Source organism: Lontra canadensis, unplaced genomic scaffold (assembly GCF_010015895.1).
Source record: "Lontra canadensis isolate GAN:19392208 unplaced genomic scaffold, GSC_riverotter_1.0 scaffold4, whole genome shotgun sequence".
NCBI lineage: Eukaryota > Metazoa > Chordata > Mammalia > Carnivora > Mustelidae > Lontra > Lontra canadensis.
The window spans coordinates 4,012,237-4,032,943 of NW_022630998.1; the positions used below are offsets into that span (position 1 = coordinate 4,012,237).

A 20,707-nucleotide genomic window follows, 5' to 3' on the forward strand; every position below is an offset into this window, starting at 1 on the left:
GCACCAGCCACCAGTGTGTGCTGGGTAAACAAGCTAAGGCACTGTCAAGAGCCATGCTCACTATTCTGGCCTGCAAGGGCCCTGCACACTTCCCCTCTGCTGCTGCCCCTACCACCTACAGGGGTGGTGGCCATACCCAAGGAGAAACCGCAAGTACAGCTTCTCCCACTTTCTCCTACCGGCTGACCCTCCAATGTCCTGCTCTTCTGGTGTCTCCAAACAGAAACCACAACTGAGATGGTTTCACGGTCGAGCCCTGGGCACTAGCTGAGGAAGACAAGTAACAGTACAGGCTAGATGCCGTGGGAGGGGACAGCTGCGCTTCATTACAAAACCAAACTGAAGTGAAGCAGTACGAAGAAAGAGCATACAATAGAAAAGCAGAAAAGCACGTTCCAATGGCACAAAGCTCAAACCCACCCTCGAAAAGCCTTTTCTTACCAAGTGGATCTTCTCATGTACTGTTTCCAGGCATCGCTACCAGACTCCCGGCCACCTCCAGTGTGCTTTTCTCCTCCTAGAGAAATACACAAGAAGCTCACAAATCATGAGCAGTTTTTCTGGGTACAGCACCTACTTGGTAGCATGGAGAGAAATACACCAAAAGGAGACTAGAGCTACCAGACCAATGAGTTCACATTTAGCTCAGAGTATATGCCTTCTCTATAAAAAAGATAAGAGGGGCACCTGGGTGGCTCAGTGGGTTAAGCCCCTGCTTTCAGCTCAGGTCGTGATCCCAGGGTCCTGGGATCAAGCCCCACATCGGGCTCCCTGCTCAGCAGGGAGCCTGCTCCCCGCCTCTTTCTCTGCCTGCCTCTCTGCCTACTTGTGATCTCTCTCTCTGTCAAATACATAAATAAAATCTTTAAAAAAAAAAATTAAAAAAGACAAGAAACCAAATAAACAGCAAAAAAAAACTAAGGCGGCCGGGGGGGGGGGGGGGGGGGGGGAGAAAACAAAAAAGGCAAAAAGGGGAAAAAAATTTCCCAAAAGAAAAAAAAAAAAAAACTAACCTTACCACTGGACCAGATATTAAGATGGAAAATTTCTGGACAGTGGAAATATAATTTCACACTTAAGCTCAGCTATATATAATTTTCAGTAACAACTATACATGGCTTTTACAATATTCTGAAATGTTACATTAATATCCTTATAACATAAAAAGGTAATGATTCCATAAAATAAGAGAAGGGTATTATGTACAAGTGTGCTATCAAAGCACAAGAAATAAGTCTTGGTAGTGTTTTTAGTAACAGCAGAGGAGAAAACACTTCAACAAAAGAGCTACAAGAAAGATCTGAGCAGGTATCCAGCTGGCTCAGTCGGTGGAGTGTTTGATTCCCGATCTCAGGATTATGAGTTCAAGACCCACGCTGGGGATAGAGATTACTTAAAAATAAAATCCTATGGGCACCTGGATAGATCTGCCAGTTAAGCATCCAACTCTTGATTTTTGGCTCAGGTCATGATCTCAAGGTGTTGAGATAGAGCCCTGTGTTGGGCTCTGTGCTCAGCAGGGAGTCTCCTTGAGAATCTCTCTCTCCCTCTCCCTCTGCCCTTCACCCAGTACACGTGTACTCTCTAAAATAAATAGATATTTTTACAAAAATCAAAATATGTGAAAATCTGAGGAAATTGCCCATATTTTTAAAAAAAAGATGGAAAATAGAAGGGAAAAGATAACAAAATTAGATGATTCTTAAGGAGGTAAGATATTATTCAAATAATAGTTCTAGTCATTAGAAAAAGAGAATAATTGCAGCACCTGGCTGGCTCAGTCCATAGAGCACATGACTCCTGATCTCAGGGCTTTAAGTTTAAGCCTCAAACTGGGTACAGAAAGTACTTTTAAAAAAGGTGGGGGAGGGTGCCTCACTGGCTCAGTCAGTTAAGCATCTGACTCTTGGTTTTGGCTCAGGTCATGATCTCCAGATAGTGAGACTAAGTCCCGAGTCAGCCTCAGCATGGAGTAGAGATTCTCCCTCTCCCTCTCCCTATGCCCCTCTACCTCCACACACACTAAATAAATAAAACCTTGAAGAGAGAGAAAGGGAAAAAAACTGTCAAAAAAACACCCAGCACTGAGAATGATAAGCCCCAATACTCTAAAGCTAATCACTGGCCCAATGTCTAAGAAAATTTTTTACAAAGATCTCAAACCTAGGAAACCTCGTATTTTTTGAAATAGGAAAAAAAAAAAGAGAGATTGGAAATCAAAGTGTACTGGGCTCTTCAGCCATGACACCAGACGCCGTAACGCAAATGAATTAACAACTTCAAATGTCTGAGGAAAAACTGCTGCAAACTGTGCAGGACAGGCATAGAAGGTCTGCTGGCAACACTGCAGCATGTAGGAACCAGGCTGCTGAAGAGTGCCCTCCATGGATAGTAAACTGCCCCTCAATGATTGAAGTGTCTTACTGGGCTTCAGCTGTTCTGGTACAATGTGGTTTATGTGAAACCCCTCCTTTCCTTCAGGGAGTCTGGAGCTTCAGTATGTGCCAGGGAAAGGAGGCCTCGGCGACCAGCCTCCAACAAAAGCCTGGGATGCAGAGTCTCTCCTGAGTTTTCCTGGTAGATGACATTTCATGTTTGTCGTCCCAACCCAATGCTGGAAGAAGGAAGCACATCCTGTGTGACTGTGAGGGGGAGAACACAGAAGCGTGGTTGCTTCCTCTGGTTTCCTCCTGACCTCACCCAGCAAAACCTCATGCCACACACCAGAAGAGCAAGGCTTAAGAAGGTTCACCTATGCGGGGGCACCTGGGTGGCTCAGTGGGTTAAAGCCTCTGCCTTCAGCTCAGGTCATGATCCCAGGGTCCTGGGTTCGAGCCCTGCATCGGCTTTCTGCTCTGCGGGGAGCCTGCTTCCTCCTCTCTCTCTGCCTGCCTCTCTGCTTACTTGTGGTCTCTGTCTGTCAAATAAACAAATAAAATCTTTAAAAAAAAAAAAAAAAAAGAGAAGGTTCACCTATGCTAACAGAGGGTCAACAAACGATGTCTAAAACGGAGAAGAGTAAGCAGCTGAAGCACACTACTTTGAAAGACTGAAGGAGGGGCGCCTGGCTGGCTCGGTCGGGGGATCATGAGGCATGGGGGCACAGAGCTGTGAGGTCCACCCCATGGTGGATGGAGATTATTTAAAACTAATAAAAAACAAAACAAAACAAAACTACAGGGGCACCTGGGTGGCTCAGTGGGTTAAAGCCTCTGCCTTCGGCTCAGGTCATGATCTCAGGGTCCTGGGATCGAGCCCTGCATCGAGCTCTCGCTCAGCGGGGAGCCTGCTTCCTCCTCTCTCTCTCTGCCTGCCTCTCTGCCTACTTGTGATCTCTGTCTGTCAAATAAATAAATAAAATCTTTAAAAACAAAAACAAAAAACAAAAGTACAGTAAATTCAAAGGTAAATTTCCTTTTAGTAATTTCCAAGTAGCTGCCTCTGGGAATGAAGCTGGAAGAGAAAAGGGGGAGAACCCCCTTTCCCATTTACAAATTAACTTGTGGGGCGCCTGGGTGGCTCAGTGTGTTACGCCTCTGCCTTCAGCTCAGGTCATGATCTCAGGGTCCTGGGATCGAGCTCCTCATCAGGCTCTCTGCTCAATAGGGAGCCTGCTTCCCTCTCTCTCTCTCTTCTCTCTCTCTGCCTGCCTCTCTGTCAAATAAATAAATAAAAATAAAATATTTAAAGAAAATTTAAAAAATAAAAATTAACTTGTGTGGGCTTCAGGCAGTAAGAGTCACGTGCACAAAGAAGTGTGGGCTACAAACAGGCACTAAAGCCCTGCAGGGGAAGAGCTGGACCCGGGGGCACACAGCCTACTCAGGAGCACAGTGCACGGGTGAGCCTGAAGGAAAGCAGGAACCTTTCCTCAAAACTGATGCAATGAATAGTAAGTGCAGCAAACACTGGTCTGAAAACACTAAAAAGTGCCTCGAATTATTTACAATGTTGGAGGTATTAACACATGTGTGTTCTGCTCTATACATATACAGATGTATACTTAAGTATAAACAACGTAATCTGTTTTTACTATACTTCCGCTCGTTTTTAGTTGAAATGCTTAAAACACAACTGCTGGTTGGGATGACTTTAGGAAAAAAACAAACTACTACTTAATTTAAGCATTAAGAACTCAAGGCTTATTAAGAGAAAATACAAGCAGAACCCAGTGGAAGAAAACACGTTAGTGTTTTATCTAAAATAAAAACTAATGTTTAACACCACACCCCTTTGCAACTAAAAACCAGAATTTTTTGTGTGACAAAATCTGGCTTATCTCTAAAGCCAGGGGTTCTTAAATGTTCTTTGGGTCACTGACCGTCTTCCCAAAAAAAGAGATGTCACTGCTTCAAGGGGTCACATATCTTAGGCTAAGGGCCCTGGCTCCAATGTGATGCAGTGTTTGAGAAAAAAGAGTCAGATTCTGGATCGTCACTCTAAATTCGGCAGTAAGCTCCTCTCAAGCATGTTAGACCAGACTCTTACCAAGTTCTATTATTTCGGTTTCTTGGTCAAACTTTTCTAACAGCTACTACTCCTTTTCCTTTGCTGCTTGAACTGTGTCCCCTCCCCAAATACTTATGTTGAAAACCTAACTTCCAATACTTAGAATGTGGCTGTATTTGGCAAAAGATCCTTTTAAAGAGGTAATTAAGGTTGAATGAAGTCATAAGCCAAAGAAAGATATCACAAAGGTGCAGGCCTGTAACAAAAGGACTGGTGTCCTTTTGGAAAGGAAAGGAAGGAAAGGAAGAGGCACCAGGCATGTACAGGCAGGCATGGAGAAAAGGCCATGGAAGGACCCTAATTCATGAAAGAGGGGCCTCAGGAGAAACCAGCACTGCCAACACCTTAACCTTGGACTTGCAGCCTCCACAACTGTGAGAACATCAATTTCTGTTGTTCAAGCCACCCACACCATGGCATTTTGTTATGGTACCCCAACCATCTAACTGCCCCAGACGTAGAAAAGGGATTCTCTACATACCAAATGCACCTCCAATCTCAGCCCCGCTTGTGGGGATGTTGACGTTCACAATCCCACAGTCTGATCCTTTCGGTCTGTGTGTAGAAAGGGAAGCAAGGTTGAGAGCAACAGATAGGAATTAAGAAATAAAACAAACTGAAAAAATCCAAACAAAACCTCTAAGACTCTTCATGCTCAAAAACGGGATTTTCAACTACAATGGTTTCTTTCTTTCTTTTTTTTTAAGCCCATTCATGACACAAACTAGGCTTATGTAAATTCTCAAAACAAAGTTATACCCAAGCCAGCGGAAGATTCTGCCCAAATCCTTGGTAAAGATGCTACTGGAAAGTCCCTGTTTTACTTCGTTATTCCAGGCGAAGACTTCCTCTTCATTCTAAAAGGACAGTGGAAACTGTTAGAGGATGCAGCAATTGCGTCAAAATTCACAAGACTCCATCTCATGAGCTGTACCAATGTAATCTCCACGCACAGAAGTTAACTAAAGCCTCAGTATCTTACTAATTCTGTTTCTCTCATGCACAGCTTTGTGGGGGTTTTCCCTGAATTGTACTGAGAAACAGAGATGAGGACATGCTTCCACTCAAGCTGCTACATCTAAGACCTATTACTTACTGAGCTCCTCTTATATGCAACCCACTGACCGAAGCACTCCGCACACATTTAAGTATTTAATCCTCATCCAATGATACAGGTTTTGTATTACCCCCAATTTACAGATTAAGCAAGACACACTAAATAATTTACTCAAGAATTCACTCACATACACAAAATACAAAACATGAAAATTATCCTCTGTCACAAGACATGAAACAAGACGAAGATTTAAATCAAGATTTTTGGAAAAGCAATCCTTTAAGGGGCACCTGGGCGGCTCAGTCAGTTAAGCAACTGCTTAGGCTCTGGTCATGATCCCAGAGTCCTGGGATCAAGCCCCGCATCAGGCTCCCTGCTTAAGGGGAAGCCTGTTTTTCCCTCTCCCACTCCCCCTGCTTATGTTCCCTCTCTCGCTGTCTCTGTGTTAAATAAATAAAATCTTTAAAATAAGTAAGTAAAAATAAAAAGTAATCCTTTAACTGCAGTAAGATATAATTCTTGTTAATATTTTCTTAAACTGTTAATCATGGCATATTCAAACCTTGATTTGATCACTAAGTATTGGCTGGCATGGCTCCAGTCTATCTCATGGTGGGGAAGGAGACCCTCCAGCTCTTACCATCTACTAAAACCTCCACAGGCTGTCCACAGATACAGGTTACAACTGTAGGTCTTAAGAATGCACGCAGCTTCTCACTTGTCTGCTGATGCTCAGCACTGAGGCTATGGGACTATCTGGTCCCTTCCATGTGGAAGCTAACCACAAGGCCTACACAGCTCAGAGCAGATGACACACAAAGGCAGCCATTCTCCATCACATCCAATCTGGTCTTCAGGCTGCCTTGGTTGCCCTGGCAGTGAGCCTGACAGGCTCTACAGTATAAAATGCTCATCTCTCCTCTTCACCTTCAAACTCCTACTAACAGAGTGACTTTCCAGGACCTCCCAAAAGGCTAATAGAGTATAATTTCGTATACCCTCATTTGCTTTAGTCAGAGGTGTTTCAACATCAAACTCGAGAAATGGGAAACAGAATCCATTTTTACCTTGAATTTAAAGACATAAAGAATCGGAGCAAACGTCTCTGTGTGTGCAATGGACGCGTTGTGGGCCAGACCTGTCACAATTGTTGGTTCTACGTAATTGCCAGGGCGATCCATGACCTTCAGTAGAGAAATAAAGTAGAAAGAATGAAGGTGTTCTGTTTTTTGGTACTTCAGGTGAGAGGACACAACCTTTCCCTATACTTTGGAGAAAAAAAATAAACACTATTTATACAGATGAATCATTTCCCCAAAGTAACTTCCCATCATGAACAAAAATAACCTCCGTCTCGGTTGGTCAGAGAAAAACAGAAAAGGAAGTGAAGGAGCAAAACCTGTCACAGGTGACACGACCAAGTGACACTGAAAAAAAGCAGTTATAGGTGGCTTTTTAACAAGTTTATATAATGTAAAAATAGGACTATACTGTGTTTGAAGACTGTATCATATCCCCATCCCCTAACCCCCACCAGTGTGACTGAAACTGGAAACAGAAGCTTTTAGTAAGTAATTAAGTAAAAAGAGGTCACACAGGTGGGGCCTGAATCTGGAAGAACTGAAGACCTTACAAAAAGAGGAAGAGATACCAGAGACCTATTTTCTCCACACTCAAGGCAAAGGCCATATGAGGACACTGAGAAGGTGGGCATCTGCGTGGTCTGTGTGCTAGCAACAGAGGCCTCACCAGAAACCAACCCTGCCAGCACCCTACTTTAGACTCAGCCCCAAGAACTGTGAGCAGAGTAAATTTCTATTGCTTAAAGGACCCAGTGGGGGGCCTGGGTGGCTCAGTTGGTTAAGTATCTGCCTTAGGCTTAGGTTATGATCTTGGTCCTGGGAGCGTGGGGCTCCCTGCTCAGTGAGGAGTCTGCTTCTCCCTCTCCTGCACCTCTCCCTGCTTGTGCTCTTTTTCTCCCTCTCTGAAAAAAACAAAATCTTAAAAAAAAAAAACCTGTAGGTTAGTCAATACTATTCAAATAATTGACTCTGTGGACTGTACCTAATTACTTGTTTTCAAAATCTCTCATTTATAGTATTACACATTTTCTTGCTTGTTGATCTGACTCCTTGACATACTTTTTCTTTTTTTGCTACAATTTCTTCCTTTGTCAAGAGAGGCATCAGTTTCCAAACACTAGGATGCGTATTTCTAATTGAGCTTTGCTCTGCACTGTGAACGCCTCTGCCTTGTTTGCGCTTGGCATGTTCTCCCACATCTGTTGACAGACAGTTCAAGGTTCTGTGGAAATGCAAAGTCCACAGTTCTGTGGAAAATGAGTTCAAAACTCTGCACCACTGCACAGACCATCACGAGGGCTAAGATATACATAGTATAAAAATGGGAAACTACATCAATGGAGAAATGAAACCTAACAGTCAACCCAATGATTAGGCCAACACAGTGACCAACCAACCAGCCAACCAGTTATGTTCATTATTTTCATTACCCTTTATGCCAAAATTGCCTTTATAACCAATCAGTTAAGCAACAATAATGTTTCTGGTGAAAATGCTAGCAGCAAAGATGCTTATTATAGCATCCTAGTATCCCATTTTTGATACCCTGCCTTTTAAAAATACCCACTAAATACAGATTCTGACTGTTCTAAACACAAAGTCCTGTACTATTCCAGGAAAAGGAGGTGTCCCTTCCATACAAAATCCCAGGGACTCAATTCAAAAGCAACCATGGCCCTGAGTTTCCTGTGTGTCCTCCAGAAGTGTTCCATGCATTTTACTTTGTCACTCACCAAAACACTGACTACCCCCTTATAAAAGTATGATGGAGAAAAACAAAGACAGTAGTAGGAGACCCTTTGCCCATATGCTCAGAGCCCTGCTCATGCTAAGGAAGCAAAATGTGTCACTACTGAGCTCAGTGTCATTACCTTGCCACCATAGACCACGGTGCCACCTTCTTTCTTTGCTTCCTCCACTGCTCCCAGAAACATGCTCACGGCCTGTTTGGTGTGGAGTGGCCCATAGAGAACATTAGCTGCAGAGAAAAAGGAATGCTCTCAATCTCACCCTGAATGGCATCATTTTCTTGTTAGAAGAGCTCTTCCAATGAACTGCCCTATGTCTTCATACAGCCCCCCAGTGAGGAGCAGGCATCTGCAACCTTTCCCAGTGAAAGGACAGGAAATACGGAATGCTCTGCAGGACACGTGGACACCACCACCACCACTTGTCTCTTCGAGGGGAGCGAAAGTAGCCACAGAAGACACAGACACCAGCAGGTGGGACTGTGTCCTGACAAAGCTGCTCTATGTGAACAGGAGGAAGGCCAAATCTGTCAACCCCTGAGTTAAAGGAATGGCTACCAATGAATGAGATCACTGCATTAAAAATGTAAGATCCATTTATTCATGACCTTGGAATCATTCTCTAGAAACTTCACAGGTTTGGGAGCTGGTGTGGAATCTAACCGGCAGAGATGGATGCTGCTGGAATCCAGAGCCTTAAAGGTGACCAGGGAGCAGAGGAAGAAGGGAGATTCAGGTACACCTCAGTGAGGAGGTGGCATCTTACATCACTAGGCATGAGGAAAAGTGAGTAATGAGAATTTCCAATGGGAAGGGTAGCAGGACGAAGCCTGGGACACTGGAGCTCTGTGAGAAGGACGCAGAAGGTGGAGCTCAGGGAGTAGGTCCACAGAAGTCGTGGTGGGAGGTGGTAAACAGAGGAGGCAGAAGTCACATCATGAAAGAGCACGAGCCAGATCCAGAAGAACTGGGAAGGAAACCAGGTTTTAGCTGAAGAGCAATTAGGAGTCACTGGAGTGCAGAAAGCAGGCATGTGATTTATTTGTCATCTAATTACATCTTTTAAAAAAATCACTCTGAGGACGCCTGGGTGGCTCAGTTGGTTGGACGACTGCTTTCGGCTCAGGTCATGATCCCGGAGTTCCGGGATCGAGTCCTGCATGGGCTCCCAGCTCCACAGGGAGTCTGCTTCTCCCTCTGACCTTCTCCTCGCTCATGCTCTCTCTCACTGCCTCTCTTTCAAATAAATAAATAAAATCTTAAAAAAAAAAAAAAAATCACTCTGGCTCCTCTGGAAGGCAGAAGTGAAAGCAGGAAAGTCAGCTAGATGCCTCCTGCAGCCTTCCACAAGGATGGTGGTGGTTTCCATGAGCGTCCTAAGAGTGAAGAGGGAAAAGCTCATCCAAGTCATCCCGCCTGAACACCACGATCTAAGCTCACCCACCAGCTGCCATCAAGCCTCACAATCCTAAACTAGGAGCAGATGTGATACCCCAAGTGCCCAATGACCCTGCTTCTTATGCCCTCAGGCCTCTCAGGAAAGGAAAAACAGAAAATATAAGATCAGAAACACTGTTAAGACCAGTTGTTAAAAGCAAACATCTTTGAAATAAACCAGTTACTCACAGTCCCATGGGTTCCCCACACGGATTTGTGCATAGGCCTTTTTAAGTCTATTTACAACTTCATCATGGATGCTTTCGTGTAAAAACTAAGTGAAAAAAAGAAACATTCAAGGGAACAGTAAAATGTACAAATTAACAATGTGCAATTTTCCTTAATAGTACTGACTTAAAACTCATAATGGTTTTTAAACACTGTGACCTCTGAAAACATAAGCAAACTAATTATTATTAGATTACTAGTATTAGATAATTTCTAGATAATTACTAGTATTAGATAATTTCTAATTTTAATATTAACTATACTAAGGCAGTAATTTCCACTCAGTGGAGCTTAGAAAAAATTTTAAGCCATGGTTTTAGCAAGATTCTAAGGACTTACGTGGCCAAGCTTCACACATCAATTAAAGCCTGTTTTTGTTCTAGAGCATTTGACATCTTAATTACAAGAGAACCTCAAGTTTATCTATGCTAATCATGGTGAACACACACCACAGCTGTGCAGTCAGCCTGGGGCTGCTGCTCTGTCACATGCCCTTAGCTCTCACGCCAAGCAGGGCTCCAGAGGGAGACCTCAACCAGGAGGACAGCCCTTGGGCTCACTCAGGTAGGATGTAATAAGCTCTGTGCTACGTTCCCACGGATAGAGATGAACTTGTCAAACCATCCACTCTCTGGGTTGGTCTCCATGTAGCAAATGGACTGACAGTCATGGAGAGCTATGGGATGGATTTTTTCTACATACCACTAACTGTCCCTACGGAAACCAGTCTGGGCAGTGACTAACAGCATCCTCTAACATTTAACGCTAAATACAAAGCCTGATTATGTACACTTGCCCCAACACACAAATGAAAAATAAAACTCAGCTGAATAGGCAAATGCTTGAGTTCCATCTCATTTTTTGGAGTACTGATTTCTTCTCAGCATTAGTGTAGTAAATGTTTAAAGCAAACAAATTCAATAAATTGTTAATTATTCTATGAACATCACATCTCAGATTTTTTTTTAAGAGACTCCTTTTTTTTTTTTTAATTTTATTTATTTGACAGAGAGATCACAAGTAGGCAGAGAGGCAGGCAGAGAAGGAGAGAGAGAAGCAGGCTCCCCGCTGAGCAGAGAGCCCAACGTGGGACTCAATCCCAGGACCCTGAGATCATGACCTGAGCTGAAGGCAGAGGCTTAACCCACTGAGCCACCCAGGTGCCCCTCAGATTTTTTTTTTTTTTTTTGAGAACTTCAACTATGGAACAACTATGGAACAACTGATTACAGATAATCAACTGTTGTATACAGGGGGAAAAAACGAATACGAAAAGTTACAGAAAAAGGAGATTCGCTTTCTAGGTATCTTTCAGTCTAATTAATTTGTATTATGTCAACCTTATAAAGAATTGGTTCATACTCACCATGGGTGAAAATAAAAACACAAAGCCAATTCCTCTAATTCAACTGCAAAATTTTTTAAGTAAAGGAGGAAAACTCAGTAATTTTTAAAATGTCAAATGTACAAGCACCTGGGTGGCTCATTCAGTTAAAGGGACCAACTCCCGATTTCAGCTCAGGTCATCATCTCGAGCCCTACATCAGGCTCCACAATGGGCATGGAACCTGCCTTGGTTAAGATTCTCTTTCTCCCTCTCCCTCTGCCCCGCCTGCTCTGTTCTTTCTCGTTATCTTAAAAAAAAAAAAAAAAAAAAAGTCAATAATGTAGCCAGATCTTGCACCTCATCAAAAGTTGTTTGGTGGGGCGCCTGGGTGGCTCAGTGGGTTAAAGCCTCTGCCTTGGGCTCAGGTCATGATCCCAGGGTCCTGGGATCGAGCCCTGCATCGGGCTCTCTGCTCCGTGGAGAGCTCGCTTCCTCCTCTCTCTCTCTCCTGCCTCTCTGCCTACTTGTGATCTCTCTCTGTCAAATAAGTAAATTTAAAAATGTTAAAAAACAACAACAACAACAACAAAAACTTGTTTGGTAGTAGCAGAGTTTTCAGCACCATGAAAATCAGGGTTGTATCCCACACAGAAATGAAATCTAGCTAACATCTAAGTATAGAGATTAAAACTTCCAAACTCCACACAGATGCTAACCCATAACTCCATATATGCACTTAATACTAATGTGGTCTATATATTTGTATTCAGACTATATATTCATCTAGAGACAAAAAACCAAGTCATTTACTTTTCAATAAACCGTGCAGAATCAAGTCTAGATCTAATACCAGACTTGCAGGCCCCAAATTAAAATCTTTGTAACAGTTTATTACTTAAAGTGCTTTTATGAAAAAAACTAAAGCTGGGGCACCTGGGTGGCTCAGTGGGTTAAAGCCTCTGCCTTGGGCTCAGGTCATGATCTCAGGGTCTAGGGATCGAGCCCCGCATCGGGCTCTCTGCTCAGCAGGGAGCCTGCTTCCTCCTCTCTCTGCCTACTTGTGATCTCTGTCAAATAAATAAATAAAATCTTAAAAAAAAAAGAAAAAAACTAAAGCTAACTTTTAGCAAATGATTTGCAAAATCTCCGAACTCTGACCTGACTTTATTCTCTAAGTGACACTGGACTCTGTCCAGATCGTTCTAGGTTTAAGACTGAAAACCGTCCCAGTCAAACTCTGATCAATGAGCATGAGTCTGCTTTTAGTTTGGGTGGAGGGTGAGGCTGAGAGCCCGGCTGATCAGCACCACCACCTTGAGCAAGGACCAGAGATGTGCCAAGCATGTCTGCAGAATACAGTTCTCTAGCAGTACTTCTACAACGTGTCCTAACAGTACAGTGTGATACTAAGGGACTGAATGTCATTCAATGTCATGTGCCCTCACGGACACACTCACCAGGCGCCTCGCAGTGGTACACCTCTGGCCAGCTGTCCCCACAGCAGCAAAGAGGGCTGACGGAACGACTAAGCTGAGGTCTGCATCTTCAAAGGCTTAGAGAGACAAAACAGATACCCATCAGTGTCACCAAGGAGACGTGCTAACCGGGACTAAATGATGCCCTCAGAACGCTCTGTAAGAGAGCACCAGCATTTCCTCTGCGACAGAAGCACGCTCACTTCACAGGGCAACTTTCCTTCCAGGGAGGATTACGTAAGAGCAGAATAATGAGCTCCAAGGTCTTCACCCCAGTACAGATGTCAAAGGAGATTAATAATGCTATCTACCTTACGGGATTACTGTGGGGATTAAAGGAAATAACTCAGATGAAACAGCTGTATACAGTATCTGTGAATACCCAGTGCTCACTAAATGTTAACTGTATCTTTGAATGCACGTTCTTTAACTAGATGGGTTCAACCAGAATAAAGCCATCACCACAAACTTTTTAAATTTCTGGTGTACACCACAAATACACAGGCATTTACACATGATGATAATGATGGCAATATACAAATTACCAAATTTGGTTTTTATCACAAAATCCATGTTTCTAGCAGGCAATCATCTTCCTAATGTTCGTTATCAGAACAGCCTGGTGCCCTATTTCCTTTTGTGGCCAAAACAAAAAAAAAAAGAATCACGTCAACTCCGAGCCTACGAGTAAACGATACAAAATGCTTTAAGGGCGGGCTCTTTCCCAGTATAAAAGCACTCAGTATCCATTACAGACAAGCAAATATTTTAAAATATGAAGGAATCAGGAAGTCATGTAAGAATTACTCACTTATTCTAGAGAAACGTGGCCAGTTTTCCTGAAGTAGGAGAAAAGTAAGAAATCATGCCACACTATAAATTCTCAGGTATAATAAGCTCTAAGCCCCAGGTAGCATTTCCTAACATGAACACCTGTCCTTCCTAGTCATCTCTGCCTCACACCTTTACATCATGTCTCCCAAGTAAAACCTGAAAACTAAAATTACGTCTTAGGCGCACACAACACAGGAGGGATGAGTTTCTATTTGAGTTCTGTATGTTCATCTGAGCTACCAAAGCTATTCTGAACAGAAAATAAAAGAAAGGCAGGGATGCCTGGTGGCTCAGTCGTTAAGCATCTGTCTTCAGCTCAGGTCATGATCCCAGAGTCCTGGGATCAAGTCCGCATTGAGGTCCCTGCTCGGCAGGAAGCCTGCTTCTCCCTCTCACTCCCCCTGCTTCTGTTCCCTCTCTTGCTCTTTCTCCATCAAATAAATAAATTAGAAAAAGAAAGAAAGAGAAAGAAAGAAAATAAATGAAAGGCAAACTTACCAATAATGGCATTGTTTCCTCCAAGTTCTAACAAACTTCTCCCTTTAAAAACACAAACACACTTTAAAGCCCATTTCAGTATTTAACACATATTGCAAGAAAGCCTGAAACCACAGCCTATTTCAATTATGTCTTAATTTATTTTCAGATTCTAAATGTAGTATGAGCATTGCATCCATGTCAAACATCTTAATTTTCTTAACTGTACCATGGTTTTATGGCACAATGTCTGTACTCGTAAGATATACACCAAAATATTCAGTGGTAAAGAAACACAATGCTTTCAACATATCTTCAAAGGTTTAAAAGAAACTCACAGTTTATGTGCATGCATGCATGTTGCTAGAGAGAAAACGATAAATGGGCCAACACGTAAGCCACTGGGTGAATTTCATTAAGGGCATACAGGAATCCATGTGTTAGTTCTGGAACTTTTCTCTCAATGTGAAAGCTCTACCCCTTGAAACTCTTTTTAGAAGTCTGGGAAGTTTTGTAATCTGCCAAGATATTAAACAATGAATTACCATATGATCTAACAATCCACTTCTGGGTCCTTCACCAATAGCTAAAAGGTGGAAACAACCCAAGGGTCCATCAAAAAATGAGAAAATAAATTATTATCCAGCTCTAAAAAGGAAGGTGGTTCTGACACATGCCACCACCTTTAAGACATACTATGTAAGGTCAGCAGGTACTGAGTGGTAATGCTACTCACAGGAAGTTCTCAGACTGGTCAAACCCATGAAGAAAGCGAGCAGAATAATGGTAGCCAAGAGCTGGAGGATAGCAGAAACAGGGAGCTCACTTTTAATGGGGATACAACTGGGAAAACAAAGTTCTGGAGAGGGATGGTGATGATGGTTGAATAGCAATGAAAATGTGCTTAGTGATATAGAAGTATACACTTAAAATGATTAAAATGATAAATTTTGTGATATACATACACACATACACACACACATATATATATACATACACTTCTTTTACCACAATAAAAAAAAAGAAACTGAACAACAAGAATCTTTTTTAAATCAAAAAGTATCAAATAGGCAAAAAGCTATGGCTCGTAAGTCACCATGAATCTCTCCTCATAATCTGATACAGCGCCTTCAAATCTCTTTCCTGTTCATTTGTATTTTCTTGACATCACAGGAACTAATGTGCTCTTACACCTCTTCCCTAAGTAGTTAAGAGCTGCCTGAAAAATCACTGCATACAATTTCAACATGATGATGGAACAAATTTTACTTAGCTCCTGCTCTAGTGCTGAATAATCTATTGATTATCTACCCCCCGATTATCTACTTCAGTCAAGGCCACAGGGTAAGTCTATTAGAGCTCCCGATACACACTGCCAACTTACATTCCAGGAAAGCCACACAGCAGGTTATGAACACCACTCTTACCTTACACACCTCAGCAATAAAGAACAGAGATTTGCCTCGATTTCAGAGCTGTGTTTATGGCTGATCATTTGAGTATGTTTCCTTAAATGCCCTTTAAAATCAGCTTCTGTGTAAATAAATACTACTAATTTGTGCTATCAGGAGTGCATGTGCCAGCAGGAAACGTTCTCTCCAATGCTAATAGTTAAAGCACCCAGGGGACATTAGAAGGAGATGGGGCTGTTATAACCGGAAGTCCCTGTTACTATTAGCTGTAGTCTTTGCTACAATAGAGGATTTAATGATAACCTGGCTCGCTACAGCAGAGGACAATGCTACCTGCTGAGAAAAGGAAAGCAACAGCAGATTCTACACCTAACATGGGCTCCTGCTGCCCAGCTTCAAGGGACACACTGCAGAGAAGGGACCCACACATTCCAGATCCTCTGAATTCTCTCTGTGCTCCCTAACTCTACTCATAACCACCAACCCTGTCCAATAAAAGAACCTGCAACTGATGGCAGATGGATATGTGTTTCTAAAGACCGCAATCCTTCTATTAAACAGTACTACTTAAGAGACAGTACCAAACAACGGCTTTAAAGTAATAAGGGGAACGGAAAAGGAAGAGATCAACTGGCTCATGGAAGCAGTAGCATTAATGATCTTGAGCACCCCAGCATAAGCTTCTTGGGGTCATGGTGAATATTCGAACAAATATCTATTCAAAAGCTTTGCCCATTTTTAAACTGGGCTGTGTTTTACACTGTTGAACTTTAAGAATTCTTTCTTTATTCTAGATACGAATCTCTCATCAGAAAAAGGATTTGCAAATACCTTCTCCCATTCTGCGGGTTTTTCTTTTCACTTTTAAGTTTCTTTGGAAGCACAGAAGTTTTATGTATGATGAAGTCTTCTTTTTTTTTTTTTTTTAAGATTTTATTTATTTGACAGAGAGCGATCACAGGTAGACGGAGAGGCAGGCAGAGAGAGAGAGAGAGAGAGAGAGAGAGGGAACCAGGCTCCCTGCTGAGCAGAGAGCCCGACGTGGGACTTGATCCCAGGACCCTGAGATCATGACCTGAGCTGAAGGCAGCGGCTTAACTCACTGAGCCACCCAGGCGCCCCTGATGAAGTCTTCTTAATCTTTTATTGTTTCTGCTCTAGGTGTCATGTCGAAGAAAGCACTGCCTAGTCCACAGTCACAAAAACCTATTCCTATGTTTCCTTCTCTGAGTTTCACGGTTCCAGCTCCTATATCCATGTCACCGGAACATTTATTTTTTGTGTACAAGATGAAGTAGGGGGTCTAATTTCTTACCACGTACATGGATATCTAGTTGTCCCAACACCCTTTGCCCTTTGTTGAAAAGACTACTCTTTCTCCATTGAAATGTCTTGGCACCCTCATCAAAAATCAAATGACCTAACTGTAAGGGTTTATTTCAGGACTCCCACTGTTATTACACTGATCCTGACATCTATCCTTAGGCCAGTACATCATCTTGATTACTGTATTTTTGTACGAAGTTGTGTTATCAGAAGTATGGATCCTCGAAATTTATTCTTTTTCAAGACTGTCTGAGCTGCTTGCGGTCCTCCATAGTTAATCTAAATTTAGCAATCAGCCTGTCGATTTCTGCAAAGAAGCCACGTAACATTATGAAAGGGACCGCAATCTCCATAGACTACTTGGGCAGTATTGCTCTTAGGCTGTAACAATATCAACTTTTCCAAAAAGAGAAAATGGGACATCTTTACATTTACTTAGATCTTCTTTATTTTAATGGTATTCTGTAGTATTTTGTGTGAAAGACTTCAACTCCTTTTGTTAATTTTTTTTTTTGAAGATTTTATTTTTAAGAGACCTCCACACCAATGTGGGGCTCCACCTCACAACCCAGAGATGAAGAGTTGCATACTCTACCCACTGAGCCAGCCAGGTGCCCCTGTTTAATTTACTATTAAGTATTTTATTGTTTTAGGGGTGCCTGGGAGGCTCAGTCGGTTAAGCATTTACCTTGGGCTCAGGTCCTGATCTCAGGGTCCTGGGATCAAGCCTCGAGTTGGGCTCCCTACTCAGTGGGGAATCTCCTTCTTCCTCTGTTCCTGCCCCTTGCTTGTGTTCTTTCTCTCAAATAAGTAAATAAAATTTTTTTCAAAAAAAAGTATTTTGTTCTTTTTGACACTACTGTGAATGGAATTGTCTTCAGAATTCCATTTTCAGGTTGTTCACTGTTGAGGCATAGGAATACAAGTGATTTCTGTATAGTGATCTTGTATCCTGCAACCTGACCTTACTTATTAGCTCTAATGGTTTGTAAGCCTCCTGTTTAACACCCTGGGGTGCCTGGGTGGCTCTGACGGTTAAGTATCTGATTCTTGATCTTAGGGTCTTGAGTTTAAGCCCTGCACTGGGCTCCATGCTGGGAGGGGAGCCTACTTTATTTAAAAAAAAAAAAAAAAAAAAAGCCACGCCTTCAGGATGGGGAAAATAAGTAAAAGCAATGCCTTTATAGCAAAACAACTGGCAGATTTAGTAGTCAAGTCTCATTTTAGGCTAGGGTTTGTCAAAATTCAGCAAAACCACCAAAAATTTAAAGTCACTATTATTCTTGAAAACGTAACTCTAAGAAGCCGTCCAGTGGAGGACAGAACACTGTGTATACAACTTGTCAGTTGTATATACGTAAAATGTAAAAGGAGAACAGACTTAGGTATTCCATTCCTATATTCACTCCATGTCCTGCCAATCCCTACACCTATTTAAAGTATGACTTTTCTGTTTTTAGTTTGCCAAACACTTCTGACAGAAATCAAGAAATGTATTTGATAGGATTTCGCTCTGGTCATTTAGGGGGAAAAGACACGCTTTTCCAAATTACGTTCTTAAATGTGCCATCTCCCCATTGGTATCTGTATCCCTTCTCTTTTACTTGGACAGTCAAATAAACATGGCTGGTGTCCCCATAGAAACAATCCAAGAAAAAAAACCCAACTCTGAGATTCCCTATCCATCACACTGCTCATGAGAAAGTCAACACTTACCAAACCTCTCCTGCACCATAAGGGCCACCTGCTTTCCCACCTGTGTGCTCCCGGTGAAGGACAGCAGGTTCACCCGCTCATCTTTGGCCATTGCTGTGCTGCAAGGGAACAAACAAGGTCACCCAGGCAGAGAAGTCCAGCAATAGCACCACCTACTCGCACCAAGCCAGAGCACTGACATGCTTCCTCACCACAGAATGGCTCTCAGTCAAAGATACACGTCAGTCTATCCCAAGAGTGCAAAGGAAGGTCTTCATGAAAATGAACTAGATTTTCACAAGCAAACCCATACAGTCCAACAGGCTAATCTGATTTGGGAGCTCTCAATAAACGGAAATCACCTTGAGGACATTGTTAAGGATCAAAGTCCTGGGGCGCCTGAGAGGCTCAGTTCGTTAAACTGCCGACTCTTGGTTTCAGCTCAGGTCATGATCTCAGAGTCCCACATTGGGCTCCACACTCAGCAGGGTGTCTGCTTCAGGATTCTCTCTCCCTCTGCCCCTCCTCCCACTCACTCTTGAGTACTCTCTCTCTCAAATATTTTTTTAAAAAAGGATGATATACATTATAACCTTAGCATTTCCTCTATGAGCATCCCAATTACATTGCAGACTCCTAAACTATTAATTCTTTTAAGAATTAAAAATCTGGGGGTGCCTGGGTGGCTCAGTGGGTTGAAGCCTCTGCATTCGGCTCAGGTCATGATCCCAGGGTCCTGGGATCGAGCCCCGCAATCGGGCTCTCTGCTCAGCGGGGAGCCTGCTTCCTCCTCTCTCTCTGCCTGCATCTCTGCCTACTTGTGACTCTGTCAAATAAATAAAATCTTTAAAAAAAAAAAAAAAAAAAAAGAATTAAAAGTCTGGGGGCACCTCAGTGGCTCAGTTGGTTGGGCAATTGCCTTCAGCTCAGGTCATGATCCTGGGGTCCCAGAACTGAGTCCCACGTCCAGCTCCCTGCTCAGAAGGGAGTCTACTTCTCCCTCTGACCTCTCCCCTTTCATGTTTTCTTTCTCTCATTCTCTCTCTCTCCCAAATAAATAAATAAAATCTTAAAAAAAAAAAAATTAAAAGTCTGAGGGACACCTGGGTAGCTCAGCTGGTTAAGCACCTGCCTTTGGAAGATGCTAGGGTCATGATCCCAGGGTCTTGGGATAGAGCCCCGTGTCCAGCTCTGCTCAGCAGGGAATTTGTCCCTCTCCCTCTGCCAGCTGCTAACCTTGCTTGTGCTGTCAAATAAATAAAATCTTAAGGAAAAAAAAGAATTAAAAGTCTGAAGACTATAGGGAAACATCCTAAGTATCTCTCATGGAAGCTCACTTAATGAAGACTGTGCTAGGACTTCCAGTTATCTCTAAGAAATATAGACCAGACACTACAGATGCAAATCTCTTGGCTCTTGGTTCAGGGCTCCGAAGGGTTTGGTAGCAGACTAGCAGATCAACCAGCCCAAGAGATAAACTGTAAGGCTAGAACTGCTTGATGGGATTATACACGGAGATGTCTCCAGGTTCCGCCCAGCAAACCTTAGCACTGATACTCTAAGTACCGTTACCTAATGCACAAGTAGCTGTTACTTAATGCATGCCTGCAAACACTCCTCCCTCTGAGCCAGTCCAAGACCAATATGAAGGATGGATGCTCAAAGAGCACAAATGTTGTAATGTTATAAATGACATGTAGATAATATTTCACTAGGTACTCTACATGTGGAAGTTGTATTTCCTGCTATGTTCTCATTCTTATCAAAAGACGAATGTATTATTCCTCTCTGAAATGGACAAGTGGAGCAGTACGGTAAGTGAAGGAGGGAGACCAACGTTTCACCCAAGCCAGTGCGGGCTGTAAGGCCCAAATCCCAGGGGCCTCCAGGGAAAACACACCTAATCAACATCTAAGCCAGCAGTAGTAACTTCAGCTTTCATCACGGATCAGGGCAATTACAGCTCCCGGCTTAGGAAAAGGCTCTGATAGGATGCTGAGTTAAAGAAACCACAAAGCCTACATGTTGTAGTATTCCACTTATATGAAAGGTTCCCAAAAGGCACACGTACAGAGACAGAGTAGAGGAGTGGTTGCGGGG

The 20,707-nt window shown here is 42.8% G+C and overlaps 1 protein-coding gene and 1 long non-coding RNA gene across 5 annotated transcripts in view; both read right to left on the bottom strand.

Moving 5' to 3' along the window:
* Positions 1-20,707, bottom strand: part of ALDH7A1 (aldehyde dehydrogenase 7 family member A1) — a 52,237-nt gene that overhangs the window by 11,621 nt on the left and 19,909 nt on the right. For all 4 annotated transcript variants that reach the window (XM_032844588.1, XM_032844603.1, XM_032844594.1 and 1 more), the window contains exons 9-17: positions 18,629-18,726; positions 14,196-14,237; positions 12,846-12,940; positions 10,023-10,107; positions 8,520-8,626; positions 6,634-6,750; positions 5,269-5,366; positions 4,991-5,064; positions 442-517 (exon numbers count right to left, since the gene is read on the bottom strand). In XM_032844588.1, the coding sequence (XP_032700479.1) occupies positions 442-517; positions 4,991-5,064; positions 5,269-5,366; positions 6,634-6,750; positions 8,520-8,626; positions 10,023-10,107; positions 12,846-12,940; positions 14,196-14,237; positions 18,629-18,726 (792 nt within the window). The remainder of the gene's footprint in view (positions 1-441; positions 518-4,990; positions 5,065-5,268; positions 5,367-6,633; positions 6,751-8,519; positions 8,627-10,022; positions 10,108-12,845; positions 12,941-14,195; positions 14,238-18,628; positions 18,727-20,707) is intronic.
* Positions 16,709-17,542, bottom strand: LOC116859372. The gene is made up of 2 exons (XR_004381141.1): positions 17,508-17,542; positions 16,709-17,006 (listed from the first exon to the last, which is right to left on the bottom strand). It is a non-coding gene; the product is annotated as an uncharacterized LOC116859372 (long non-coding RNA).